This window comes from Epinephelus lanceolatus, chromosome 14 (assembly GCF_041903045.1).
Source record: "Epinephelus lanceolatus isolate andai-2023 chromosome 14, ASM4190304v1, whole genome shotgun sequence".
Classification (NCBI taxonomy): Eukaryota; Metazoa; Chordata; class Actinopteri; order Perciformes; family Serranidae; genus Epinephelus; species Epinephelus lanceolatus.
Genome location: NC_135747.1, coordinates 32,298,072 through 32,317,862, shown reverse-complemented (window position 1 = coordinate 32,317,862; position 19,791 = coordinate 32,298,072). Strand labels below are relative to the sequence as shown.

Sequence of the window (19,791 nt, the reverse complement as noted above, 5' to 3'; positions counted from 1 at the left end):
TAAATATCTGTGGTGGCAGTCTGGATCTCTCACAAGGGCCTGTTCTCTGCCTGACACATTGCTGGAAGGCCCTTCCTCTTGCACTAACTATATCTACCCCCCTGGTTTTAGCTTAGGATTAACTGCCTTCAGTATCACTAATGAAACACCTACCCATATCTACACCCACAAGTGCTAAGTGTGTTTTCATACAATGCAAGCTATAATTGACTCATATCTGTAATTTGTAAACGTGTACTACGGGCAGTACTGCTGAAAAATGCTGCCTCACCCAAACTGTCAGACTATCACAATGACTGACACACTGGTTTAGTCTGTTATAACAGTACAAGAGCTTTATTTTCTCACAGCTTAAAGAAAAAATAAAGGATACAAGAGGTATGATAGACAAATGTTAGGTTGTGTGCAAAAATGATATAAGGCTTGTTAAACAGACGTCATCAGTATTTGTGGCTTTCATTTACATTTAGTCGATAGAATTAATAGAAAACCGTGCACACGGCATAGAAAATTTATGTATTTATCGGTGTCATACTTCGCAACTTCATTATCTCTAGGAAATGCTTTGTAGAAATGTAGAGAATGTGTTCTTCTTGGCTCATGGATGATCAAAAATGTCTCTTCTGTTGTATGACACCATAGAATAAGATGGACCAAGTGTAATGAGATGCATAAAAAACAGGAAAAAGCCGTACATCATCCTGTTTGTCAATAATAACCCTTATCCCCTCTCATTCGCTCACCTTCACGCACAAAAATACACACAATTTTCTACATCCACTATTTGTAAGTTCCACTTACATTATATTTCATTTTCATAAAATCTATAGGATTATTAAAAACATCCAAGTTCAGCAGAGTCTACAAAGGCTTAGTAACAAGATCTGGTGCAGAGGATGAGGTCATTGTTGAACCAGGAAGTTGCTGATGGATACCACAGGTGAGCTGCCGCTTACTGGGACACACTTCAAAGACATGATGAGTAAACAGGAAATGACACCGGGCTGCCTGACACGAACTGTTGTGCTATCATAACGGTAACTATTATTGTTTGCCCCTGTTCTTTTTCACGTGGTTTGTACCAAGGATTATTTGAACACTAAACAGTGAGGCAGATGAAATATTTAGTGTTTTCTAAAAATGTTCATGCTCCAGCAAACAAATACCTTATCCAACATTCAAAGCTCTGAGCTCTGTTACATCTAATAAACGACTAAAAGACTGTTTGATTCTGAAGTGCCTTTCTACCTCAGTAGAGTGTATTATTTTCACAATGATATCCTGCCAAACCTGTCACCATCAACGTAGGCTGAATAATTTATTTGTATTTCTATAAACACACAGACTGCTCACTGTTCCTCTTTGCTTTTCTCAAACCCTTTCTCCACCCCCGTTGCCATAGTGACAGCCTCGTAGCAGTGCTCTGTCCCAGGTTCAGGTGAGTGGCCCACGGGGATGCAGTCGTAGCCTTTGCCCGCTGAGCTCATGCGCTTCCTGTTGCGTGCGCCTGGCTGGTAGAGCTGCATGGCTGGACGGTCCTGCAGGGAGACAAGAGAGCAGGGACATGGGAGAGACAAGCAGCACACACTTTGAATATACATATTAATATACGTGTCACTCATCTTCTTTCGTCACGTATTCTTTTTATGAGTCACACAGGGCTTAAGTGTGTCCCAGCATGCACTGGGCTAGCAGCTACAGAAACCCCCTTTCAAAAGCTCCTGTGAACGCATGGTAGAATAATGACGACCTGATTCACTTTATTAAAGGGATAGTTTGGATCTTCTGGAGTGCGGTTGTATGAGGTAAGTGTATCACATAGCAGTAGATGTCAGTTGGCTTATTCCCAGTCTCGTTCACGAGTGAGGGTAGAATGGAGCGTGAGATGGATCAACGGTTTGGTGCGGCTTCTGCAGTGATGCTAGCACTGCACCGGACCATCGTGGTGAAGAGAGAGCTGAGCCGGAAAGTGAAGCTTCCGATTTACTGGTCCATCTACGTCCCAACCCTCACCTATGGTCATGAGCTCTGGGTAGTGACCGAAAGATTGAGGTCACGGATACAAGGGGCCGAAATGAGTTTCCTCCGTGGGGTAGCTGGGCTCAGCCTTAAAGATAGGGTGAGGAGGTCGGACATCTGGAGGGAGCTCGGAGTAGAGCCGCTGCTTCTTAGAGTTGAAAGGGGTCAGTTGAGGTGGTTCAGGCATCTGATCAGGATCCTCCTGGGCGCCTACCGGGCATGTTCAACTAGTGGGAGGACCCGGGGCAGACCCAGAACACACTGGAGGGATTACATCTCTCATCTGACCTGGGAACGCCTTGGGGTCCCCCAGGAGGAGCTGGAAAGCGTTGCTGGGGAGAGGGACGTCTGGGGTGCTTAGCTTGGCCTGCTGCCCCCAGATAAGCGGATGAAAATGGATGGATGGATGGATGGAGAAGCAGGCTGGAGTGCCGCCACAGAAGCTAAGTAATCTACTACTGTGAATAATATCGGCAACAAAACATATTTTAGCCACCTAAAAAAAGTTTAAGTGTGTGTTATATATAGAATATTATCACTGCTTCACCTTATTGTCTGACAGCAATTTCCGACGGGGAACTGAAACCCTTATACTGCTCACCTCAATGCCAGACTCCATTGAGAAAAGCTCTAATTCAACACTGCTGAACACAGGAGCTGCTGGCCCACTGCTGCCTCAGTCAGTTAGTTAGTTTGTGTAACAGTGCGACTTCGGCATTTAAAAGGCTTAGTTCAGCTTCACCAAAATCACACAATAATACAAACTAACTAACTGATCAATACAGTGGTAGACCAGCAGCTCACATGTTCAGTGAGCTAAAATTACACTTTTTTTCAATGGAGTCTGGTTGCTTTGAAGAGAGCATAGATGGTGGTGAAAATATTCCCAATATAGCATCCACTTAAACTGTGACTGATTTTTTTTAGGTAGCTAAAATAAGTTGTGCTGCTGTCCCCGTCCACAGCAGTAGATTGCTTAGCTTCCGTGTCGGTACTCCTGCCTGCTTCTCCAAATTGGGGGTGTTCCAAATTACATGTACTGTATGTAATACCCTGACTATGGATAAGTATCTTGCACCGTCATAATTCAGGGTTCTTTCATTTGTAGTTTTATCTCTAGGATTTTGTCGGGTTGTCTGTTTGTATTCTGCCTTGTTTCATGTTCATGTGTCACTTACCTGTTCTTACTCCCCAAATTAGTGCCTTTCCCCCATTTACCCAGCTACACACCTGCCCTGTGTTAGCCTCTTTAGTCCTTCTTAGTCTAATCAGCTCCCTGCCTGTTCTCCTGCGTTATCACTTTATTCCCCTCATCTGAGCTTCTCTGCCCTTCTTCTCCATCTGCACTTCACGCCCTTGTCAGACTACTTTGTATTTAAAGTCCTGGTTTTCAGCTCAGTTTTTGCTGGGTCCTTGATTTCCTTGTGTGATGTTCAGTTTCCTGGAACAAAGAGTGATCTTTTTGAGCTGCTCTTTTTATCTCCTATGTTTCTCCACACCGCATAACAGTTACAACCTCACTTCAAAAGATCTGAACTATCCTTTTGACTAAACCCTTTGTTGAATGCGAATGTTCTGTTCTCCTACACCTCCTTTGTAATATATATATATATTCATATATATATATATATTCATAAAATATATATATATATATATTTTATGAATAGAAAAATGAGTCATTCATTCATCCATCCTGAATGATTACCACCAATAAATTGTTTAACACTGGATGTTCTTCGAGCCATCGGCACTGAGATTAAAGGAGTTCTTTTCACAGGTCAAACACACACTACACTCACATACATGACGAGCAACATAGAGTCTCACATTCACCTAATTTGCATGTTTTTATCCTGTGAGAAGAATCTGCAGCACCAGCAGGAAACATTTTCTCTTTTGCATGACATTTAAGAAATAAGCTACTAAAGAAATCTGCAGTTTGGTTAAGTGCCATCTCTACGCTGACTGCATGATTTTTAACTTATGACTCAATGGAGACCGTTTCTACGACACGAATGCACTGAAATTAACGGAAAAAAAGGAGATTGGAGATTTGAGTTGATGGTTATCATCTGTAAAAAAACACATTTCAACCAACATCTGAAACACAGTTACAAGTTTACATCATGACAGACAAGGCAGTGAGTTTTTACCTTCCCCCCTATTTCATGCTCACCTTCTCGCTCACCTTGTTTCGGAGGCGTTCCTTCCTGTTACCCAGGTCCTCCCTGTCCTCTTTTCCCAGCTTGTCTCCGCTGTCAGAACAGTAAGAGTAACCGTGATGGTGGCCCTCTTTCTTGGCTCGGTCCTGGCAGTAGCCCTTCCCCCATTTGGTTTCATCTTTGCGGCGCATGAATTTGTCAAACTCATAGTGGTGTCTCTGTCGTTTCCTCTCTTCGTCTTTACCACGGTGGTCCTTATCTCTCTGTCTGCGACCGTGCTGCTCTCTCTGCTCCTTATCACTCTCAGGCTGACCTCTGGTAATCAGGATGGAAAATGCACAGACACCAGATACAGTACGTAATTATTACACAGACGTAGTTGTTATCAGAATTCTTGGAATCACTTCACAGTAAGATGTTTTTTTTTTCCTACCATAGATGTTTTACTTATATTTAATAGGTGGCAAAACAAGATTTAACATCATCAGAAACAACCTTCTCAGAATCTGTGGGAGTGCTGGTAAGAGGCTTGACAATTATTATCGCCGCCAGACATAAGCCTAGTAGTCAGGTGGCTTAGAGACATATGTGAAAAGAATGGGGACGCGCCGGACAAAAGCACCGAATTTTTTTTATGTGTTCTCCATCACCATAGCTTTCAATTTAGAAGGGGAGCCGCTTCATCACAATGGTGGAAGGCGGGCCGCCATGTAAAATCTGTAAGTGCCCATATCTCAGCTTCCAAGCTACTTAGAAGGTCAATTTTGGTGACAAAATATACATTTTCTGGGTCAGGAATATCACTAGATGATTGTTTGTGCCAATATTAAATAATTTGGTTTGTTCCTTCATGAAAGACTGGGGCTGAAATGCGCTGGAGATTGTTTCTACATCTAATATGACCATGCCATTATAAAGGTATTTGACTTTTTAAAGAGATTGCTTTGAAACTGATGTCTACATGTATCCCTAACCAAAGAGAACCTCCAAGAAATATTTTGAGTCCAGGAATTACTTCTACCCAAACATCATTTGAGACAACAATATGCATTTGATGAAGTAAGTAACTTTAGCCTTTCACTTTTAAATTAGAGATTATTAAGCATAACTAATGTGTGGTGGAGCAATGTACTGTATAAACTACACATAGTTCCCAGACTCAGGATAATGTTAGGCGTACCCTACACATAATAGACCAGATTCAAAAACAGGGATTGAGAGCAGTATTAGTGAGCCTCGATGCAGAGAAGGCTTTTGACTGTGTCAATTGGAGATTTCTATATCAGGTGCTGGGAGACTAGGGATTAAAAAACAATCAATACAATGTATTCAAAGCCTCTATCAAGAACCTACAGCTAGGATAAAAATTAATTGACATCTAACTGATAGATTTGTCTTACAGCGAGGGACCTACCTTGTTTGCAATATTTACTGAACCGTTGGTACAAATGATCAGGCAGAGCAACAATTTAAAAGGAATCCAAATAGGAGAACAGGAACATATTATAGGGCTTTTCGCAGACGATGTTATTATGACTCTTCAAGACCCGGACAGAACGTTTCCTAAACTGATGTCGATATTAGAGGACTATGGTGAATACTCAGGCTATAAATTAAACATAGCAAAAACACAAATTCTCACATTAAATTATTCTCCAGGCCAAGAAATTAAAGAAAAATACAAAATCAAATGGAATGCTAAAGTGATCACATATCTGGGTGTGATACTGGCAAAAAAATCTCAATAAAACATTCGAAATAAATTATAATCAGATTAATAACAATATAAAGACAGATATCAGGCAGTGGTCAGCTTTCAACATGGATTTTGAGACATGAATTGAGGTAATAAAAATGAATGTATTACCAAGATTGTTATACCTTTTCAATCCATCCCACAAATGATGCCAGAGACACAATTTAGACACTGGGAAAAACTTACATCTAGATTTATCTGGGCTGGACAGAAACCAAGGGTCAGGTATAAGACACTTAAAAATTACGAAAAGAGGAGGGCGGGGTGTCCCTGCCCAACCTGAAACAATACTTTTATGCAGCTCAAGGGAGGTTCCTGGTTTGTACATGCTGCCCTCTATATCAGGCAAGATGGAAAGATATAGAGGGAAAGATAGATACTTTCCATATTCAAGCAACACTAGGAGACATAGGAAATAAAATGTCTCAACAAAGCAAAAAATGAAATTATTAAACAAACAATGGATATTTGGAGTAAAATGGTGAAAGAATACAATATGGAGGGGGACATCAAATTATCAATCTGGCCTGGTCTAGATCCCAAATTTAAACCAGGAGTCAGTGATGTTGGTTTCAGACAGTGGTGGGACAAGGGCATTACAGCAGTATGTACACTAACTCACAGTGGATTCTTAAAAAGTTTTGGGGAATTACAAAAGGAATTTGGACTTGAAAACAGATACCTACAAATAAGAGATTACTATGATAAAAAAAATAAAACCAACATTGTCTAGAGAGGGTAATGCAGTGATAGATATTCTGACTGAAGCCTATAAAAAGAAGAATAAATATCTATCTTATCTCAATCACAGGAACAGTGCTGGAGGCAGTGCGGAAACTTGAACGCTGATCACTCCCATATCTTCTGGTTATGCCCAAAAATCCAAACTTTCTGGGAAAATATATGAATATATATAACATATATGAAAGATTTTGGGATATAAGATTCCTAATGATGTTAAAGTTTTGTATTTCTGTGCTCTGAAAGATGATGTGATTAAAAAGAAAGACTGGTATCTGTGCAAAATACCGCCAATGGCCGTGGCAGTGAGGACTGCAATGAAGCCACCTGAACGCCTCGTCATTCTTCCTTCTGCAGAGTGGTCCAGATCCCTAGAAGCTGGGTACCTGGGTAGCTAATTTAATGTTAATGAGCCAGCATGTTCCCAACTATGGTTTGGAGCCGGTAAGCTGTCACTATGAGTTTCTGCTACGCTGCTGAAGATCAAGATCAGCTCAAGGGACACACGGCTGCCTGGCTGAGATCTGTGCTTCACTAAGTGCGCTTTTCTAGTTTAGTGACTGATAGCAGACTCAAGCTATGCTACATATAATTTGAAGTTAGGTGTTGGGACAGCCCCTCTTTGTTTCCATCTCAACAGTTGTGCCTGTACCTACTTTATTAGTGGTACGGAAATCAAATACTAATGGTTTCCAGATGTCCTTTGCAAGTGTCACCTACTCAGTTGTGTAGCTTTTTAAATAATCAGGACATCCCCCTCCCACTGACTGCCTGACCACTGAGATCTGGGAATAAAGCCACTTCCTCAAACTGAAAACTGCAGGATTGATGTCTCATTGTTTTTTACATATCACCCTGCAGTTATATATACTAATATGTATCCAATCTAATATTAAATGGATTGATCCTTTCAGGTAAAAAGGCAGCTTATTAAAAAGACAAAACACTCCACATTAGCAGAAGTAAAACTCACTGACAGGCTGATTTGTTTATAAACCCTGGTTATGCCTGAATGTAAAGTGGTGACAATTTTTAATGGCTGACACAATGCCGCCATAATCCTTACTTGTCTTTGAGGTCCTTTGACTTCATCTGTCCTCCAGCTTTCTCCCATTTGCCCCTCTCTGTCTCCCCGATGTCGCTTTTGTCCTTCATCCGGTCTGAATCCACGTCATCGTCCCTGTCACTCTTCTTCAGGAGCTGGATATGCAGATAATACAGGGAAACTCCATAAGCACATGCTACTGCACCATCCAAACAATTGTGATAAACAAGTATGAAAATGATTTTCAGTGCTGACCTTGATTTTGATGTCTTTATCAGACAGTTTCTTCTGCTTCTCTGCCTCCTTTCGTTTGCGTCTCTCTTCCTCTCGTCGCTTTCTCTTCTCCTCTTCCCTCTGCCGTTTCTTTTCGAGCTCTCTTCGTCTCCTCTCCTCTCTTTTCTCTTCTCTTATTCTCTATAAGAACACATTAGAAAATATTCTTCACATTTTTCAAAGCAATTTGTGGGTCATTTCTTTTTGTTTAAAGCATTTTTCATTTCTTACCTGTTTCTCAATTTTCTTATTTTTGATGTACTCCAACAGAGGTGTTGTCCGTTTGGCTGAAATGAGATAAGTAAACACAAGTTATTAATTTTTTTTTAATCAAATTCGCCTCCTTGAGGGTTTCTCGGCAATTTCCAGAACAGAAGTGCTCCCCATCTAATCACTGAAAAATGCTACTTTTGCAGAAATCTCCAAATGCAAAATCACAGCATGGATTTCTATGGTGTTGCTCAAGGTCTTAGTGTCTTGATGTAGTATTTTGGATCATTTTTTTTTTACCACTTCTCGAGCGGTAAAAATGCTTAAATTGAATACTAAATCTGTGTCCCAAATGGTATCAACCCCAAAACTACTGCAACAAAGTATGAGACATAATTGAGCATGGGAATGGGCACCATATGCTTCCATCATAATGTTCTAAGCCCTTATACGCTCTAATCTTGACAAGTTTGAAAAGGCACCTAACTAGAACACATTTAACTAAAATAAAGGAGAGATTTAACGTCCAGTTGCATTTTTTTTTCAATATCGTAAATAAGCAAATGTACACAGTATGATAACCTTCAACTTTGATGTCACGGTCAAATCACACAAGCAACTCCAGAGTCAAGTCCCAATTCAAGACTGACAAGTTGGAGTCAAGTCCGAAGTTCTAAATTTTGAGTTTCAAGTCCTAAACAAGTCATAATGCCGTCTTCACTAAATGTAACGCCATTTTAAAAAACAGACTGATGGGCAAAGGGGTGGCTGTGATTCAGGAGCTAGAGCGGGTCGTCCACCAATCGGAAGATCAGTGGTTAGATCCCAGCTCCTCCAGTCTGCCTATCCTTGAGCAAGATACAGAACCCCAAATTGCTCCTGATGGCTGTTCCATCAGTGTGTGAGTGTGTTTATAACGGAGTAGCAGGTAGCACCTTGTATGATAGCCTCCACACACCATCGCGTGAATGTGACTGGTAGTACAAAATGCGCTTTGAGTTGTCAGATGACTAGTGCAGTTCATTTATGAAATTTACAAAAATCATCAGTGCTTTTAAAACTTTGTATTTATTTGTCAGACAAGTTGTTGGAGGTCATTGTGTCACCGGCCTTCTGCAATTTTTGACCTGCATGTTTTGCATACTGCAATTTGTTTTTGCTCTTTCCCACTTTTCCATCTGACCTGAACCTACTGACTCCTACTTGGAAACCATTAGATGGGACCATCACTCCCACTCATCGTTGTGCAACAACAAAGGGTTGTAACATCTAGTCCTAAACTGAGCTGACTGTTGACCCCCGCATAGTTTTTGTACACACAAAAAAAAAGAAAGATCTTAAGTAACATTTTTTTTTATCACTGGGGCTCAGTGACATTCATTCTTTATGGTTCTCTCCTGCAACTTGATTTGATGCTGTCGGATTGGATCAAACAAAGTAGATCTAGGAATTGTGGTAATGTTGGATACTTCAAGAAATGAAGGGACATAAATTGATTTGTGGCACACTTTCTAAATAACATAGTTTTAGATCTTTGGTCATGGGGGAAGGTATCAAGTCTAAGTGAAGTTACAAGTCATTGGTGTTAAAGTCCAAGTTGAGTTGCAAGTCTGTTTGATTCAGTCAAATCTAAAGTAATTAAATCTGACTCGAGACTGAGTCACGTGACGAGAGTCCATACCTCTGATTCATAAACACTTGAATCTCAATAATTATGGTACCATACCGATGAGCTCTCTGGTCTTGGCTTCTATCTCTCCCAGCAGAGTCTCAGGGTTGGCCATAGACTTCTCCTCATCGCAGGAGTAATTCTCCAAGAACCGCTTATACTCTGGGTCTGTGGGGGGTTTAAAATCCAGGATGAGTATGTTCACACACTGATTTCCTGTAGCTCAGTATGTCAGGTTATTATTTAATGATGGCTCAAGCTGTGTGTGTCAGTACCTTCTTCAATGCTCCCGGCTTTGGCATCTTTCTTTTTCAGCTTCTTCTTGGAGATTTTCTGGAAGGGGGCAAACTCCACCACAGCAGGATACTCTTGGCCTGAGTAAATATTGAAATAAAAGTGCAGCTCATCATTTCACAGACCTGCTATCAAATGGTAACAATGGCAACAAAAGCTCTAAAGCCACCACTCCGTCTGTTAAATTCAGCTTGTAGATGTAAAACAAACACATCTCTGTTTGCATTTCATATTGCTGAATATGTTGCACTGTGTGTCCGCTGTGTTCATGGCCACCAAAGTCAAACTGGGTTTGAACAAAGAGACATACCCTTGTTGTCAATGAAGACGTAGCCATCGAATCGGTCCCTGAACAGCAGGATGTCTTCGGGGTTTTTAAAGTTGATGTACGCTCTGCAGAACAAGTGCGGGTAAAGACTGTGGAGACAAAAAGAAAGAGGGAAAATTCATAAGCATTCTCACGTAAGAAACAAGATTTGGTGTCATAAGTTAAAGTATAGTGCAAGATTATCATGATTACCTTTGATCAGCTGGAAAGAACTCAAAGTAGTCATAGGATGGAAGCGGACTGAGCTGCTCCTCTAGCTGGTCCTTTGACAGGTTAGGAGGAAGCCTCCGAATCACCACCTGTAATCAACCGTTTATAAGTTATTTCTTCAGTTTAGCAGGAAGAAGACTGTTGGTAGTGCAGGTCATTATGTACGAGCATCTATCCGTGAGGTCTAGCTGTGTCTAGATATCACAGAAACACATATCTGAGAATGACATAGTGGGAAAAGCGCTGCTCAACCTTGAGGTTTAAACCAAAAAAATGGGGTCACTCTTCTGCTCCATGCTCATAAAAGAAGCATATAATGAATTTATTCATTTTTATTTAACCAGGAAGTCACATTTAGACTGAAAATCTTTTTTACAAGACAGACCTGGTTGAGGTTCATGAAAGTGTTTCTAATTTTAGATCATTTTGAAGATTGTTCCATGCCCAAGGTGCAAAGTAGGAGAATGCAGTTTCCCCCAGATCTTTTAAAACCCGGGAACATTAAAAAGCAACCACTAGGAGGAGCGTAGCTGGTAACTACCAGAGCTGACACACTGAAGGGTGCAGCGGTTGTATGTCTTCTAGGCCTCTGCCTAGCTGAGCACCAACGCAGTTAGACATTGATATTTGGTTGAATTTAGGTTGTGACATCAGATGACCAAAATTAAAGACAGGACATCTACTGCCATCATCAATTTGACGTAGGACACTGATGAGAAATAATGTGGATATTTTGTTGGTTTCAAGCTGTGTTGTTAGAGGATCAGTGTTTAAAATTTAGGGGATTTAGTGCCATGTAGCGGTGAGGATTACAGATTGCAGCCAGCTGAAACTTCTTCTGGTTCAATTCCTTTAGTTTTCACTGTTCAGGAGGGTTTTTTTGGGGGAGTTTTGCCTTTTCTTTGACAGGAGGAGATAGCTTTGTACATGGGATGCCAGCTCTACCCGCTGAGCTAGAGGGTACCCTCATCTGCAGAGGTGTCTTCCTGTCTAAAACAAGCAGACTGGGTGATTTAAACCAGTAAAAACACTGAATAAAGCAGTGTTGTGTTAAAAACAATCAGCATTTTTTAATGCTCTTTAGGCAGCAGGACGTCTAACTATGCGAGCTGATGTGAAAACACAAAAATGCAAATGGCCCCATCTAGTGCCAGTGTTTGGTTTGACCATTCTGGGCTACTGTAGAAACATAGCGGAGCAGCATGGTGATGAGTGTTAGGGCTCACAGTGGGGTCTCCCTGTGGTAAGTACCCTGCCTACTTACTTGTTACATGGAATACTGGCTCTCCATCTTATACTGTAGTTTGCACGATTTACGTCATCATTGGTTGGTTTTTATGTAAAAATCTTTTCTCGGCCTGGTTCCCTCTTATCTGTCTACATACATGTGCAGAGGCCAAAATCAAGATGGCCTACGCTCTCATAATATTCTACAAATGCTGGATCCAAGGGTGACAACAGAACTCGGCAAATAAGCTTTTAACTATGCTGCTCCTTCGCCCTGGAATAATTCAGGATCTGAAACTGGACGAGCTGTGATGATTCCGTTTTACTTTTGTTTCTCGGTGTATTTTTGTGTGTTCTCCCCTCCCCCTTCCCTTTCTGTTTCTGTTCCTGCCAGGCCTGTCTGTCTGTGTTGGCATGCCAAGCGTACTCTTTCCCAGTGTTGCTTCTGTAGTGATTTCTTCCTTGACAGGGTTTGTCGTGCCTTGTGTGTTATTGTGCCTTGCTTTCCATGTGCTCAGCTCTCGTGTCATCTCTCGAGATCTGGCTCTCTACACTGGTGGACACCCTCCTAGCCAGCCAGCACCCTGCCTCCACCGCCTGCAGTTTTAGTGTATTCCTTTGGCAATAAACTTTTGTTTTCATACACCTGTGTCTGTCTCTACTTTGGAGTCCAGCCAGAAACCAAAACTTGTTCTTGTCCTGGACCTTGTATTTCACGTTAATTGCATACTGTTTTTTTTTATTAATTTGTTGTGTGTGACAGTTGAATACGTCTGTTTGCCTTAGTGTAACCTGTAACAGTGTTTTATGCTGCCGTCTTGGCCAGGTCACCCGTTCCCGATCCCAAGATCACATCACCTGGCTCCAGGCTCCAGACCGAGGTGCCATCCCGTGGACAGCTCTGACCTGGGTGGCTGAAGGGCACTGCACCTCGATGTGGAGCCTCCTGTCTGCCCGGGTCGGGGTGGTCTCTACGCTCCCTGTGGCCGTGGACCGTGGGCCCACTCAGTGTGGACGGCCCCCAGAGATTTTCCTTGCCTCGGGTCTCGGTGCTCGGCCATTTCTCTTTAGTGATAGCTAGTGTGTGTGTGTGTGTCTGTGTGTGTCTGTGAGTGTGTGTGTGTGTGTGCGTGTATGTGTATATTTATGTATCTCTATGTGGGGTGGGAGGGTTGGGTTTTCGCTTTTCTTTTTTGTTTTCAACCTCTGTAAGGCACTTTGTGTTACTGTTGTATGAAAAGTGCCATATAAATAAAGTTGATTTGATTTGATTTGATCACCCCTGTCCTCCAGAACCTCCTCTGGCTTCCTGTCCTATAACACATCCAATTCAAAGTCCGTCTCCTCACTTACAAAGCCCTGCCACCTCACTGACCTGCTCCACCCCCACACTCCTGACCGATGCCAACCTCCTGACTCCACCACTCAGGACCAAGCACACAGCCTGGCTGCCCCCTCTCTCTGGGACACTCTCCCCAAACACATTCGAGACTGTCTGACCTCTCCCGATTCAAATCAATCAAAACACATCTTTTTAAAACAGCTTTTAATGTGTGAATGATGTTGTGTGTATTTTAATGTAGTCTATTTTGTGATCGTTTTTAACCAATGTAAAGCGTCTTTGAGTACCTTGAAAAGTGCTCTATAAATAAATTGTTTTATTTCTATTATTATTTATCTGGTTGTGAACTGAATGCACGTCTCCTGCTCTCCTTGAACCTATGAAATTTTATTGTGTCGTCACATATTAAGTTGGGGCCTATACCAACCCATGGGTTTATACAGACATTGCATTGGTCTTAAATCCTGTGTTTGGCCATATATACACTAAATAATGACTCTGATACAGCACATAGTGTCAAATTAATGGGAACATTTGTATTACAATCAATTACAATTGATTTTCTGTCTTTTCCTTATTTAGTGGCATTGTTTTGGTGCATCTGTCTCTTGTTGTTTGTCTGCAATGTAGTGTTATTGCTGCCTATCTTGACACTATTGAAAACAGATTGTAGTCTCTATGACTTTTCTTCAGGGACGCTGAAGTCCTCAGTCAATGTTAAGGTGTTTCAGAGGTTGTAGCGGGCTGAGTTTTATAGCTAGGCATCTGAATTAAAATGTATTAAAAAATGCAACTCTTACAGAAATCTCCAAATATCAAACAATTTGATATCAAATTACAACGTGGGTTTTTCCATGGTGTTCCACAAAGTCTTGGTGTCTTTATGTGGCATTTCAGATGGACTGTTATCAGTTCTTGAGTCTTAAAAAAACGCTTCCATTTAACACTGAATATGTGGAACAAATGGTGTTTGATTCAACATCTTGTACATAATTAAACATGGGAGTGGCATCATATACTTCCATCATGATGTTTTAAGGCCTCACTCTAAACTTTCAAAGTTTAAATAGGGGCCTATCCAAACCACAATGTTTACGACAGATTTAAGAAATGAAAAACTTGACACACAGTGCTGAGTTGTACCTCAAATTAATCTCCAGGTTCCCAGCTTTCAGATGATGTATACTTCATCTATGTGGCATATACTGGTGACCTGCTATCTTCCCAATAAGACCCCCTGTCCCAGTTAAAAAAGGCAAAACTGGGTCTATGGTAGGGAGGGTGGGAGTGGAAGAGGTTAAATATTTTTTTATTATATTACTGGATTATAATTATTATAATTATTGATGGATTAATGTAGGCCCGCATATATCACTGTAATGCAGCAGTTTATAAAGGTTGGGGTATTTAATTGCTGTATATACTGGCCACAAAGTGTTATCTTCGCCTGTAGTAACACATTATAATTTATGTGTAAAATGTATTTGTCTTAAACTTATGATTGCTTTCTCTTTTCCTCAGGTCTCCAGCAACAATAATCTTATTATTAACAAATAAACACTCTACTTTTGGAGTGAATGCATGTCTCCTGCCCTCCTTTAACCTATAAAACTGTGTCAACACGTATGAACTTGGGGCCTTTAACGACCCATAGGTTTATATAGACATTACATTGGTTTTAAATACTGTGTTTGACAACATATATACTCTAGTATAAAGTGTAATAATCAGTAGAAATAGTTGTTAGTTGCAGCAATAATCAAACTCGCATGACATCTTGGCAACTGTTACCAGGGCAGATTTAGGATTTGGGATCTTAACCCGGGATTACACGGTGTTAAACGTTGGGAGCGTGTTTTAAACCGCAGACGGTGCAGGAATGTTGACGGCACAGCGCTGTTATAATCTTTTATATTAAATAAAGTGTGAGGGGAATGTAATATCTAAGATGACAGGCTGCTGTGAGCCTCCTCCTTCCTCCTTCCTCCTCCTGCCGCTGTCCGCGGTGCTGAAACCATCCCTCCTCCCTCCGTGCCGCCGCCTCCATGTCTGTTTTCCTCACAGCGTAAACAATGCGACACACCGCCAAAGCTCGGTCACTCACCTTCGTGAACACCTCCTTCTTCTCCTCCTTCTGCTTCAGGTTACCGGGAATGTTCTCCTGCTCCCTCGGGAGGTCTCTGAACTGTATCTCCACGACGCTTTTCTCCTTGCCCACGGTCATTTGGTCCTTTTCAGACCTCATTGCTCTCCATCTCCCTCTCGCCCGTGTCCAGTCGTTAGGTACTCGCGAGAGAATGGCGATATCGCGAGATTTAGGCAGACAGCTGAGATGTCATGGAATTGAACTGTTGAGCTTCTGTCAGGGTGTGAAACAAACACAGAGAAATAGGCATAAATTGCTCTTAGTGAATATATAAGTATTACTGAGAGGTTTATCTCCGTGCTTAGTTATTTATGTGGTTTATGACAGGTGTTGGGTTGTTTTAGTTCAGTTAAGTTAGTTTGGTTCAGTTTATTTCGGTCATTTTCCAACTTATTAAACTTAAATATACTGGCAGATAGACAATACCTAAACATTAAGTTAATAGCATTAAAACAAAACAAAACAAACAAACAAAAACCACCACCAACAACAACGAAACAAAACAACTCAGAAAAGAAAACATTTTTAGATCTGTCAATAAATAATTAAATAAATAAGTAGTGAAATAGAAGAATATGCCAGTATATGTGTATAAATAAATAAATAAATACACAATAATCATAAATACAAATTTAAAACCAAGTAATAATAATAATAATCTTACTATATAATGACGAAAACTCTGTCTGTCTGTTCCACGTTTTTCTCCTCACTGACTTGGTCAATCCATGTGAAATCTGGCACAGTGGTAGAGGATCATGGGAGGATGCAAATGAAGCAATATTACATCAGTTGGCCAAAGGGGGGCGCTATAGCAACCGATTGAAATTGCAAACTTTGAATGGGCATATCTCATGCCCCGTATGTCGTAGAGACATGAAACTTTGCACAGAGATGCCTCTCCTCGTGAGGAACAAATTTACCTCAAGAACCCATAACTTCTGGTTATATAGATTTTCCGCCATTTTGAATTTTTTGAAAAACACTTCAAATCGCTCTCTTCCTAGGAAGTTTGACCGATCTGCATGAAGCTCGGTGAACATAATCTAGGGACCAATATCTAAAGTTCCCTCTTGGCAAAAGTTGGAAAACTTACTAAAACTGAGCTTCTATAAGGCAATGAATATTGCAGAGGGCGTGGCTCATCACATAAAGGTGTATAACATCTCAAGGGTTTCACCCATCACCACGCAACTTTGTAGACATATGACCACACATAATCTGAGGGGACCCCTCCATTATTGACCCCATCAAACAAAATGGGGGCGCTAGAGAGTTAATTTCTTATCTAGGCCTAACCGCCATATGGATTTTTACTAAACTTGGTAGATATGTAGAACAGGACGCCTCAAGGTGACTGGAGAAATTTAACTCTAATTGGCAACTGGGTGGCGCTATAACACCAGAAAAATGCTTAAAAATGGCTAAAATGCGACCATCGCTGTGGCTCCCCCTGTGGACCAATGTTTTGTTTTAAACACTTTAACTATCTGCCTTTCAACGTGCTACCTCAACTACTAATGTACAGTTTTAGCCCACTAACTATCCCACTATTGGCAATGGTACTACTGTACTTTCAATAAAGCAATCAAAAACTCTGTCTGAATACATTGCTCTTCTTAATGGGTTCAGTTGACTATTTGATCTGCAATTTCCTATGACCTGTATCCCAAACACACACCATGTGAAACTGTACGTGGGCAACTGTGCACTCAATGGGTATGGACTAGAGATAATAATAAAATAAAAAGGTAGGTCTTGAGTTTGCTTTTTAAACATCAACATCTCTGTGGCCCTCAGGTCTTCAGGCAGGCTGTCCTGTGCAGAGTTAAGTTTTATGTGAGAATATGATTATTGGAGTGAGTTTGGTTAATCTACATTTTGTAAACTGGTAAGTGCAAATACATAAAGTGTGTTGGGCTCAGTGGTAGTTATAGAGATTTGTAAGATCAGCCTTTCACACAGAAGAGCTTGACTCATTTTGACAAAATAAATAACTAAAAGATAGATGAATGACAATGGATAAAATGTTTGTAGCAATTAAAGCCTCACAAATTCAAATTAGGACTACTTGATGAGCTTTAAGGCCTTATATTGAATTAGCATTTTAAGACCTTTGAAGGACCTGAAGACACCCTGAATGTTTCCTTCTGAATGTATGAAGTGGCAGAAAATGGGAATACTAGAGTAAAGTACAAGCACTTCACCAAGTACCTTATTGTACCTAAGTACAGTACTTGAGTAAATGTAGGCTACCTCGTTACTTTCCACCCTTGTCTACAGCCTCCCTGACTTCTGATAATATTCATATTAAAACACAATGTGCAACTTGTCAAATTCAACCACCGCATGCAACAGGGACACTACCTTAGTAAATGGTTCTGCACTGTCTTTTAAATGCCACAATCACATCCATAACACTTACTTAAGAGACACGTTTATTTAAAGATCAAACATCGGTGTGTTGCGCACTGACCCTCCGCTGCATCACTGCGTAAACGTAGAAGAGTAATAAACATTTTTTTCCGACTCCCACTTGTTGTGCTCATCAATAAATGTCCCAGTGTCTGTCCATCACTGCAGGCTGGAGTCACTTAAGCGCTCCCCTCAGTGTCACCGTGCAGCTCCGGAGTCTGGCTGCGGGGCTTCGTGCTGAACTGGTCCGAGCTGTGAGAGCTGCCCGCGGGGCTCCAGCACTCAGGGTAGGACTGACTCACCGACCGCCCGTGGACGTCTCTGCAGGGAACTGGGGACGAATAAACAAGGTAAACAAAACTAACTTTACAAACAGAAAAAAAATCTGTGCACATGAATTTTCTCAAATGCATCTTACAGCAGTTTTAAAGCTGGATCACTGTGCGTAAAAGCCTGGTGGATACCATAAACTCACCATTGAGGAAAGCCTGCTTGCCACTGCAGCTCTCCACACACAGCCGAGGTCTCTCTGGTGTGGACACGGAGCTCTTCAGGCTGGGGACAAAAGTAGAGCAGGTGTCCAGGTCCCGGCAGACCTTGTCCTGGGAGTAAATGACGGCCGACTTAGACGGAGTACAGCCCATCTCTCCTCAGGTTACTACAGCCGCTCTCCATTTGGGAAATAAAGGTCCAGGAGGTGAAGGGGAGATGACTGTATGTGGTGTGTGGATGCGAGAGAAGGGATGAGAGGAGCTGTGAGGCTGGGAGAGATCACTCCTCCCCTAAACTGGGGCATGACATTTGAGAGGTTGGTCTGAGCTCCAGTCTGTTTCATGCTACATGTACTTCACTCTGAACGTGTTTTCTTTGGAGGGATTGCATTGTTATTATTATGGCTTTACTGCACAGGAACTGCGAACAGCAATGGATCCACTGGTTAAAAAGTGCTGAAAGTCTATTTGGTTTTGTTCTATACCTACTATTAACTATATTATGTGGGCACATACGACATCAGGGTTCCCACACTGTCTTACCCAACAAATTCATGACCTTTCAAGGATTTTCCAGGTCCAGTTCCCTCAAATTTATGGACCTGACATGGCCTAGTTTAAGCATGGAAAAGGGTTATCCATCTATCCATCCATTTTCATCACTTGTCCAGGGCCAGGCCGCAGGGACACCAGGCCAAGCAAAGCACCCCAGACGCCCCTCTCCCCAGCAACACTTCCCAGCTCCTCCTGGGGGACCCCAAGGCGTTCCCAGGTCAGATGAGATATGCAATCCCTCCAGTGTGTTCTGGGTCTGCCCGGGGGCCTCCTACCTGTAGGACGAGCCTAAAACCTGGAGGTGCCCAGGAGGCATCCTGATCAGATGCCCAAACCACTTCAGCTGACCCCTTTTAACGAGGAGCAGCAGCTCTACTCCAGATGTCCAAGCTCCTTACCCTATCTCTAAGGCTGAGCCCAGACACCCCACGGAGGAAACTTTCCACCGCTTGTATCCGCGATCTCATTCTTTCGGTCACTACCCAGAGCTCATGACCACAGGTGACTTTCTGGCTCAGTTTTCTCTTCACCACAACGGTCCGACACAGCACCTGCACCACTGCAGAGGCTGCACCAAAATGCTGATCCATCTCATGCTCCTTTCTACCCTCACTCGTGAACAAGACCCCAAGATTCTTGAACTCCTTCGCTTGAGGAAGTAACTCTCTCCCAACCCGGAGGGGGCAATCCACCGGTTTCCGGCAGAGAACCATGGCCTCACCAATTTCCTGTTAAAACACTGAGAATTTCTATGAGAACTACCAGACTTTACAGAAGCTTAAAGACAGAGAGACGGGGCTGACTGTGTGAACACTTCTCAATTGTGCTGTGTTACAGTGATGACAAACAATATCAAGAGAATTTATGTTTCTGTTTTTTCACAAATATATAAATTCGAGCAGCTTCAA

The 19,791-nt window shown here is 41.8% G+C and overlaps 2 protein-coding genes across 3 annotated transcripts; both read right to left on the bottom strand.

Annotated features, from left to right (window-relative positions):
- Positions 1-308: 308 nt before the first annotated feature.
- upf3a (UPF3A regulator of nonsense mediated mRNA decay) lies at positions 309-15,583 on the bottom strand. Of its 2 annotated transcripts, none has more exons than XM_033618169.2 (10): positions 15,381-15,583; positions 10,690-10,796; positions 10,480-10,586; positions 10,151-10,249; positions 9,933-10,043; positions 8,228-8,283; positions 7,979-8,137; positions 7,745-7,878; positions 4,196-4,496; positions 309-1,538 (listed from the first exon to the last, which is right to left on the bottom strand). In XM_033618169.2, the coding sequence occupies exons 1-10, from the start codon at positions 15,519-15,521 to the stop codon at positions 1,350-1,352; spliced, it is 1,404 nt and encodes a 467-aa protein (XP_033474060.1). In that variant the 5' UTR covers positions 15,522-15,583; the 3' UTR covers positions 309-1,349. The 2 variants fall into 2 exon arrangements, with proteins under 2 accessions (XP_033474060.1, XP_033474062.1); XM_033618171.2 differs by having other exon boundaries at positions 4,208-4,496.
- A 2,169-nt stretch (positions 15,584-17,752) lies between these two features.
- On the bottom strand, positions 17,753-19,378 carry LOC144466806 (uncharacterized). The gene is made up of 2 exons (XM_078174212.1): positions 18,313-19,378; positions 17,753-18,168 (listed from the first exon to the last, which is right to left on the bottom strand). The coding sequence occupies exons 1-2, from the start codon at positions 18,479-18,481 to the stop codon at positions 18,017-18,019; spliced, it is 321 nt and encodes a 106-aa protein (XP_078030338.1). The 5' UTR covers positions 18,482-19,378; the 3' UTR covers positions 17,753-18,016.
- Positions 19,379-19,791: the final 413 nt, after the last annotated feature.

Bases quoted from the DNA above. Each gene is read 5' to 3' on its own strand.
- upf3a (XM_033618169.2), bottom strand. From the start codon at position 15,521: ATGAGGTCTGAAAAGGACCAAATGACCGTGGGCAAGGAGAAAAGCGTC. The intron at 10,797-15,380 runs GTGAGTGACCGA...GGTTGATTACAG, and splicing joins AGAAGGAGGTGTTCACGAAG to GTGGTGATTCGGAGGCTTCC. The intron at 8,284-9,932 runs GTATGGTACCAT...ATCTCATTTCAG, and splicing joins CAAGACCAGAGAGCTCATCG to CCAAACGGACAACACCTCTG.
- LOC144466806 (XM_078174212.1), bottom strand. From the start codon at position 18,481: ATGGGCTGTACTCCGTCTAAGTCGGCCGTCATTTACTCCCAGGACAAG. The intron at 18,169-18,312 runs GTGAGTTTATGG...ATTCGTCCCCAG, and splicing joins CAAGCAGGCTTTCCTCAATG to TTCCCTGCAGAGACGTCCAC.